Source organism: Cucurbita maxima, unplaced genomic scaffold (assembly GCF_002738345.1).
Source record: "Cucurbita maxima cultivar Rimu unplaced genomic scaffold, Cmax_1.0 Cma_Scf00018, whole genome shotgun sequence".
Lineage (NCBI taxonomy): Eukaryota > Viridiplantae > Streptophyta > Magnoliopsida > Cucurbitales > Cucurbitaceae > Cucurbita > Cucurbita maxima.
The window spans coordinates 4301337-4309661 of NW_019272034.1; the positions used below are offsets into that span (position 1 = coordinate 4301337).

An 8325-nucleotide genomic window follows, 5' to 3' on the forward strand; every position below is an offset into this window, starting at 1 on the left:
TTTTTTTTTTTTTTTTTTTTTTTTTTTTTTTTTTTTTTTTTTTTTTTTTTTTTTTTTTTTTACAATCTTATCGTGTAAAAACTACGTATGTTAGGTTAAAATGCACAATATAAAATTAAGTATAATTTTACCGTATTTTAATATAGAGAAGAAACAAGAAAGAGATAGAAGTTTATCTTCGAGATTAGGTTAAGTATTGTCACCTTCGAAACGTGATGTCTACTACCACTTTCCACAATATTATCCACTACTTTTTACATGGATACAACATTTCTTCTTTACTTTTTACGTGTTAATTCATTTATAATCTTTTTAGATTGCTTCTTATTGTATAAACTACATTATCTTCTTGTAGACAAGTCGTTTTATCTCTTTTTACATGTCTCTAGTGAATTGACACTTTCATTCGCATCTCTTGTTGTGGGATGGTAGACGGCCGTGGGAAACTTCTCGATATTCTCCTTAGAGAGAGAGAAAGAGGATAAAACTCTAAATTATTTTTAAATTCACTACCAAAAGTAAATAATAATAAGCAGGGAAACTTTAGCCCATTATGTATTCCATCAGCCTAATAGTTTTAAAACGTGTCTACCAGAGAGAAGTTTCCACACTCTTATAAGCTAAGCTTCGTTCCCCTTTCTAATCTAATCGACGTGAGATCTTACATATAAGGAATCTAAAATATACCAGCTTAACGGATGATATTTTTCAGTAGTTTACAAACTGCAAAATTTGTTCATTCCAACAGTTATCACAACAAAACAACAGCAAAATCAATCATATCGATCAACCAGCTTAATCCCCCAGGGCATGTCCTCACAATGCTTTACATGAGGAACAAGTTTACCAGTGTCAACTCCTTTCTTAGCCTTGCAGTCATAGAAAGGAGGTGCATGGAAACAGGGTTCCATGGACATGGCTTGACCACAAGGTGGGTCGGGGGCAGTACGGTTTTCGGGTTTGTATAATATCCATGGTTTCAGACCGCCAAGACCTTGAGCCACATATCCGAAGGTCGACCATGAGCTGGTGACTAATACATCAGTTGTACTTAACAAATACATCTCTGCTAATGCCTTCTGGTTATGTATACTCTTCTCAGTTTGCTGGTGTTCCTCATGACTTGGTTGGTAGAAACTAATTCTCTCTCCCGTCACCGTTGGATTCTCCCAGTAAATGTCTCTCAACTTCTCCATGTAACCAGCACTCAGGGACGTTATCAGCACGGTCTTCGACTTTGGATTACTAACTGAACCGATGATATTCGTCTGCCTATCGGTTTGTGGCAACAGATTCTCCTTCAGGGTACAGGTCAGAACCTGATCCAGGATGTGTTGAAAAGGTCCAGTCCCTGTATCAAACACTCTAATCTGAATACCTATTCTTTCACTAGCTCTAGCCAAGTAAGCTTGATAATATCTCGTAATCAGTCCCCAAACCGAATTCGTGGGGTGAAACAGATATCGACCCAATAAGTGGAAAACGGTATCTTTATTCGGGAAAAGATCATTGAGTTCTTTCTCGAATGACGACATCAAAAAGAGAGATGGGACAAAATAGTTGTCTGTTTTCATAACAAGCCAAGGTGATTGCTGCAGAAGTGCTTGGTCTTGATCACAGAAAAAAAGCTTATCATCATCATCATAATCATGCACCAAATGAAGATAAACAACAGAAGGCAAGATCACTCCACTTGAATCTGTTCTCATGCTGTTCTTCATTATTTTCCCATAGCAATCAGGAGAGGTCTGGTTGAAGTTACTGAACTCCTCTTTAAACGGAAAATCTTGGGGAAGAAACCAGGAAACGTCAGGAAATGGTTCACAGAAGAGATCAGTCATGTCGGTTCCAGGGTCAACTAGTAGGACACGATTCGTGAGGAGAGAATAAAGGAACGCTGAAGCAAGAGTTAATATTCTATTCCCTAATCCACTGAAGGAAATCCATATCAGATATCTACAGTCTGAGGAGCTGCTACTACCATTAGACCTAAGCCACTCCAAAGTTTTGTTATAAGATTCGGTATAAACTCCGCAATGCTTATGAAGATCTTCATAACGCCGCAATTTGGCGATCAGGTAAGAAGAGGGTTCGAACGCCAGCTTGTGTTGATAAGACACTGAATTGTACCTACTGAGACAAGAACCTACACCATGTTTGGCAGAAAGAAGGCCACTTAGCAGTTTATCCTCTGGCTGTATAGCCGTATGAAGATCTCTATCCTTAGAATCCACTGAAAGAAGAAGGCCAACAGATTATACTTGGAACGACACAAATTTCACACTGTAAATGGCTACAGGGGAAGACTAATTATGAAGAATTTCCCAAGTATCAGACACTAAATTATTAGATTACATATATAGCAGCACATAAGAACAGATTATCTCACAATAAAGAAGGGAAAGTCTTGAAGATACTCTTATCTTTGTCTCTATTGGGTCAGTTCATCATGAAGAAAGAGTAGCCAGAACTCAGAATAATTCACAATGTAGTGGAAATGATAGAAGAGGCAAATAAAAATACTGCACTTGTCTGAATGGTTTATCCAAGTTCATTGCCACAAAATTCCAAATCATTTTGATAGCTTAAACATTCAGTACTGAATCAGTCAATTTCTCAAACAGTTTGAATACAAGGTGGCTCTTCAAGAACTCGACACACAATGAATTGAAAGCGATTTGAACTGAAATTCACATGGCAATGAGCAAGAAGCAATTTACAGAAAGTTCAAAATCAAGTACCTAGGTCAGAGTTCCACTGAGGAATCCACATATTTGAGCCATCATTTACAGCATCGGATGGCGGATCTCTAAGAACAACAGAGAGTGAAAAGATCACAGAAATGAACATCAACAAAACCACAACCGTACCCATTACTCGAATCGAACTGAACCCACATTTCGTTTCTTGGTTGCTGTTGAAATCGGTGTGCGGATCCTTGTCCGATAGGGTGTTGTGATGATCCGCAGTCTGCCTCATCAATCGCCTAATTTTTGCATAATTTTCATCTGGGTATGGATTGAATGTAGGGTTCATGGGTTTAAACTTCGTGTTCCAGCAAAAGGGGTAGTGGAAACTGGAAACAGATGGCTTCAAGAGGACCTGTGTCGGTCTATGGAGGTCGCCGAATCAGGGCTACAACTTTTTGTCTTAATTCAATAAACCGAAGAAATAAAGTGAGTCCTGATCGAAATCTCACTCTAATCCCGCTTTGTCGGTGTTCAAAAGCTTTATGATCTATCAGTATCAGCTATCGCGACTAAAATCTATGTGCGTCTTATTCACGCTTCATAAACCTTCAAGATAAAATCGTTAGTTTAATTTAGAAAAAAACTGAAGTAAATATATAATATTGATAGAGAGAAGATATAGTTCTTCTTTGTAACGGCAGCAACAATTTGTTGTTGGAATGTTCTTCAAATTTTGTGGGAAGAACATAGTATACCAACCTCCAAACGTGTAATTAATTTCAAGTTTGGATTGGATTTTTTCCTAAATAGAATAGAGTTTATAACTTAATTCGAGTTGAATTATCAGATTATTTTTTTAATAATTAAAAAAATTATTTATCCATAGTATATATTATATTAATAACCAAAATTTTATAAAATTTAAATATAAAGTATTTACCGTGTCTCATCCGTTAATGCTAAATATTCTTAATTTTTATAATAATCTTAAAATTAGGGTCGAGTTGTAACCTTTGACCAAAAAAAAATATAAATTCGCGAATTTGAATTTTCGATTTTTCAAAAATGTAATTCAACAAAAACTAGAATATATATATATATAATTCAACCCGACCTTTATGGTTTGGATTGGTATCCAAGTTGATCGAGTTCTCAAGTCATTTGAAAATTTATGTAATTCAATATATATATTAGATGATAGGAAAAATGCTCGCTTAAATACTATTTTTTAAAAACTATTTTGATTTATCTACTTTCGACTTTAGTTTAAAATTTATTTTAGTTAAGTTCCTATCTTAATTCGATAAATCTAATAAATGATTTTATAAAATTTTAATATATTCTATATATGGTTAAAATATCATCTGTGGCCTTAGAGTCAAACCCAATAATTGTATGAGCCAATTTATATTTATGATTGACTAGGTTTAGTATAAATATACCTGTCTATCCTATCTATCTAAGAAATACAAAGCAATAGTTTTCTATAAAGTGTCTTGTACAAACAGAGTAATATTGTAGCAGTAGTTTTCTATAAAGTGTCCTGTACAAAGTAGTAAGCGTAGTATTATGTCTTGTAATCTCTTCTTGCTCTTAATAAAGAGTGTGAGTGTTTACGATGCTATACAATTAAAAATAATCATTTTAATAAAAATTTAACCTAAAAGAATAAAAGTAAATCACCAAATAGCATTTAAAAATGAAAACGGGTTAGAAAGAAGTCAAAATCTAAATTTGATTGTCAAAGGAAGACATTTGAATCTCTTTCGCTCATGTCAGCAAGATTGAAGGCCAACCATTGCCGATAAGCAATCCCTGAATTCTGGTGGTACGCCCCCCATCCTCAACCACTCGTATTTCTTTCCCAATTTTCTTGTTTGGATTTGGCAGTCTTACTCTTACATGAGCGTGTTAAGTGAAGAACAACAAATCATCATTCTTCGCCTCCTTACCTAACCTTTCAAACCCAGAAAGGGTTGGTTGTTCACTCCAAGTCGAAAATGGCTGTTGCTTCCCTATGCCAATCCACTATGAATTCCCAGGTCAGTGGGTTGATCGGAGGTCTCACTTTTCAGAAACTAGCCCTCTCTCAACCGACCTCTCTTACCTTTTCGAGGTAATTTGATTAATGGGTGCCCTTCGTTTTCTTCGTTCGATCGCTCTAACATCCCTTGGAGGCCTTGTAATTCAATTTCTCAATCTTTGACTGCGAGTGAACTAACGGTTGTGTTCTTACATTGCCTGATTTTGGGAATACCTAATTTAATTTAGTTTAGTTTTCTGATTCTTGGCATGAGGTGATAATTCATTCCGTCTCATTGAAATTCTGAGATTGAACTGCTGAGCTTCTTGCAATTGTTCTTGTTTATTTGATTTGTGTGTTTTGCAAGAGCTTGCTTTCGTCTATGTTCTAAGTTCCTTCGATCTGTGGTGAAATAGAGTAGAATTAATGACACCCATTGCGGTATATGACGAAATATTTGGTATACAATGTTCTCCTGTTTACTGTCTGTTGCTAACTTTCTAGGAGAAGCTACAAAAATGTGGTGAAAGCTTCAGCTCGGGTTGATAAATACTCAAAATCTGATATCATTGTCTCTCCCTCAATCCTCTCTGCTAACTTTGCAAAATTGGGAGAACAGGTTCTGTTCTGTGCTCTGATATTTCCATCATTTTTCTTTGTTATCAAATTGCTTTGGAGCTTTATACCAATGATTGTATAGATTGAAATTCTCGTCTTGTTTAGGTCAAAGCTGTGGAACTGGCAGGTTGTGATTGGATCCATGTTGATGTAATGGATGGTCGTTTTGTTCCAAATATCACGATTGGACCTCTTGTTGTCGATGCTCTACGCCCCGTGACAGATCTTCCTTTAGATGTGCATTTGGTATGCTTCTTTCTCAATTTTTGTTCTCTTTTGTTGTAGCACTGATTCTTGAGTACTTCTGTTAACATAAACTCGATGCATTGTAGATGATTGTGGAGCCAGAGCAGCGTGTGCCAGACTTTATAAAAGCTGGTGCTGATATCGTTAGTGTTCATTGCGAGCAATCTTCTACAATCCATCTGCATCGCACCCTTAATCAAGTAAGTTTTCCTCCTCTGCGATGTAGTATGCAATTGGGTGCACGTGTGCGGTCCTAGCAAGATATAGATCTAAATGAAGAAAAAAATGCAAAATCTAAGACGTTCTTTAGAATACAATGGAAGTGGATATGTTCCTACATTGCTCAAGTAAGGTTCCCTTTGTGACACAATTCGGGCTTAGGTACACGTTTCTTTTCTTTGTTAAATCCTAATAAGATATAGATTGAAATGAAGATAAAACTATAAAATTCAACATGCGTGTTCCTACTGTTTTATTGTTCTGAAACTTTGAGGATTAAAAATGTGAGATCTCACATCGGTTGGAGAGGAGAACGAATCATTACTTATAAGGGTGTGGAAACCTCTCCCTAATAGATGTGTTTTAAAAACCTTGAGGGGAAGCCCGAAAGGGAAAGTCCAAAGAGGACAATATCTGCTAACGGTGGGCTTAGACCGTTACCAATGGTATTAGAGTTAGACACTGAGCAGTGTGCCAACGAGGACACTGGCCCCCAAGGGGATAGATTGTGAGATCCCACCTCGGTTGGAGAGGGAAACAAAGTATTGCTTAAAAGGGTGTGGAAACCTCTCCCCTACAAACGCGTTTTAAAAACCTTGAGGGAAAGTCCAAAGAAGACAATGTCTGCTAGCAGTGGGCTTAAGATTAGGCTTAGGCTGTTACAAAAAAAGATAATCATATTGTTGAAAACTGCTTTTACAGGAGTTTATGGCTGTTTTCTTGGTTCCGTTGCGCTTCATTCTTGAACCATTACTTGCTTGACTTGCAAATGAAAATGACTTTATTTTTAGACGGAATTGCATTTTATGGAACGATCATATATCTTTATTCATAGGCCATTCCTTTAAATATGATTCAGATAAAAAGTCTTGGAGCTAAAGCTGGAGTGGTTCTAAATCCTGCTACTTCACTCAGCACAATAGAATATGTTCTTGATGGTGAGTGCTGTTTGTAACGTGGAGTCTGCTGCTTATTTATAGCTTATTAAATTGTTATATAAAACTATATATGAAAAATAGTCGAGCGCAGATAGTTATATATATACATATATATATATATATTCTATATTATTGTACATACCTAAAGTCATCAATATAAACCTTTAGCCAACATTTTTATTTGCTCACTCCACTGTTCTTTGTGTATAAGCCTTTAGTCAATATTCCTTTTTACTCTCTCATGTTCTTTGTATTCACCTAGATTCACCTAGATTGAGTAAGAAACGTGATGGATTGATTGGATTAGAGAATAAGACCTGATATTTTGGAGCCATGTGGAGGTTAAGAGTGTATATTTCTAGGATGTTACTTCGTAGAATAACGCGTTAATTATCTGAACAAAATGAAAGGGACTGACAATGCCCTTTGCCTGTTTTCAGTGGTTGATTTGGTCTTAATTATGTCGGTAAATCCTGGTTTTGGTGGGCAAAGCTTTATTGAGAGCCAAGTAAAGAAAATCTCAGAATTAAGAAGATTATGCGCTGAAAAGGTACAATTTTCCTTTCCTTTCTGTAGTTTGTTCCATGAGTTTTAGAAGGTTACAAGGAATCAAAAGCCATTGGCATTTCATTTACTTCGTCGCAGGGAGTGAACCCATGGATCGAAGTGGATGGTGGCGTCGGTCCAGCCAATGCATATAAGGTGCATACAAATAACATTCCCACCATAACAACTCATACTACATAAGTTTCTAAACCAAGTTTTTGGATGGTCTTGCAGGTCATAGAGGCTGGAGCTAATGCTTTAGTTGCAGGTTCTGCTGTTTTTGGAGCTAAAGATTATGCAGAGGGTATGTATGATCCATATCAGTTGCCTCTACTCCCTCTTCTCACAAATCCTTAGAACATTTTAACTAAATTATGCCCTTGAATCGATTCTCGAACAGCCATAAAAGGAATCAAAACGAGCAAAAGGCCCGAGGCAGTTCCAGTGTGAAAGTGACATGTACAAGATCTGAGCTGTTTCAATTAATAGTATTGCTGTGTTCTTCATTGCCACGTAAGTAGTCCCTCGTCGTTGTTTCGATTGATGGACAACGAATATGATTCTGTATGATCCACGACATCTGCTGCTGTCACGATGCTACCTGATCTTACCACTTATTTCTTCTTGTAAATGCAGCGATAAATCTCCAACTGCATAGATAGCAGAACGTTGTGTTCTTCAAACTCGTCTCAGCCATGGATGCCAGCGTCACAGTTTTATTCCTTTGTGAAAAGAAGCCTGTAGATTTGTTATGTACCATAGCATCTCACTATAAATTCAATAATACAAACAAATGACTTGAGTTGGGTTCGAGTGAATAAAAATGGGATGAATCGGGTTATTATTTGTTCCTAAAATTAAATTGGATTATTTTACGGTTTAAAATTGGGTCTGGTTTAAAAATTGTCTAAGACTCTAACTCTGAACACCCCTACATAATATTAACCATAATTTCTAGGCTCCTTAATAATATTAACTCTAGATTAATGTTGATTAATGTTGATGTATGAATTTAATTTAAAAAGACAAAAAAAAAAAAAAAAAA

The 8325-nt window shown here is 36.3% G+C and overlaps 2 protein-coding genes across 2 annotated transcripts; one reads left to right on the forward strand and one right to left on the reverse strand.

Annotated features, from left to right (window-relative positions):
- Nucleotides 1-648: 648 nt before the first annotated feature.
- Nucleotides 649-3280, reverse strand: LOC111492971 (galactoside 2-alpha-L-fucosyltransferase-like). The gene is made up of 3 exons (XM_023142523.1): nucleotides 3200-3280; nucleotides 2742-3112; nucleotides 649-2233 (listed from the first exon to the last, which is right to left on the reverse strand). The coding sequence occupies exons 2-3, from the start codon at nucleotides 3034-3036 to the stop codon at nucleotides 774-776; spliced, it is 1755 nt and encodes a 584-aa protein (XP_022998291.1). The 5' UTR covers nucleotides 3037-3112; nucleotides 3200-3280; the 3' UTR covers nucleotides 649-773.
- A 1148-nt stretch (nucleotides 3281-4428) lies between these two features.
- On the forward strand, nucleotides 4429-8132 carry LOC111493142 (ribulose-phosphate 3-epimerase, chloroplastic). Its single transcript, XM_023142768.1, has 10 exons — nucleotides 4429-4806; nucleotides 5218-5332; nucleotides 5437-5577; nucleotides 5664-5777; nucleotides 6656-6734; nucleotides 7175-7284; nucleotides 7380-7436; nucleotides 7515-7584; nucleotides 7681-7793; nucleotides 7917-8132. The coding sequence occupies exons 1-9, from the start codon at nucleotides 4691-4693 to the stop codon at nucleotides 7728-7730; spliced, it is 852 nt and encodes a 283-aa protein (XP_022998536.1). The 5' UTR covers nucleotides 4429-4690; the 3' UTR covers nucleotides 7731-7793; nucleotides 7917-8132.
- The last annotated feature ends 193 nt before the right edge of the window (nucleotides 8133-8325 follow it).

What these genes read in the sequence shown, in the direction of transcription:
- LOC111493142 (XM_023142768.1), top strand. Translation starts at nt 4,691, where the DNA reads ATGGCTGTTGCTTCCCTATGCCAATCCACTATGAATTCCCAGGTCAGT. An exon ending in AATAGAATATGTTCTTGATG is followed by an intron (nt 6,735 to 7,174) that starts GTGAGTGCTGTT and finishes GCCTGTTTTCAG; the next exon opens with TGGTTGATTTGGTCTTAATT. An exon ending in GTCCAGCCAATGCATATAAG is followed by an intron (nt 7,437 to 7,514) that starts GTGCATACAAAT and finishes ATGGTCTTGCAG; the next exon opens with GTCATAGAGGCTGGAGCTAA.
- LOC111492971 (XM_023142523.1), bottom strand. Translation starts at nt 3,036, where the DNA reads ATGAACCCTACATTCAATCCATACCCAGATGAAAATTATGCAAAAATT. An exon ending in TCAGTGGAACTCTGACCTAG is followed by an intron (nt 2,234 to 2,741) that starts GTACTTGATTTT and finishes TTCTTCTTTCAG; the next exon opens with TGGATTCTAAGGATAGAGAT.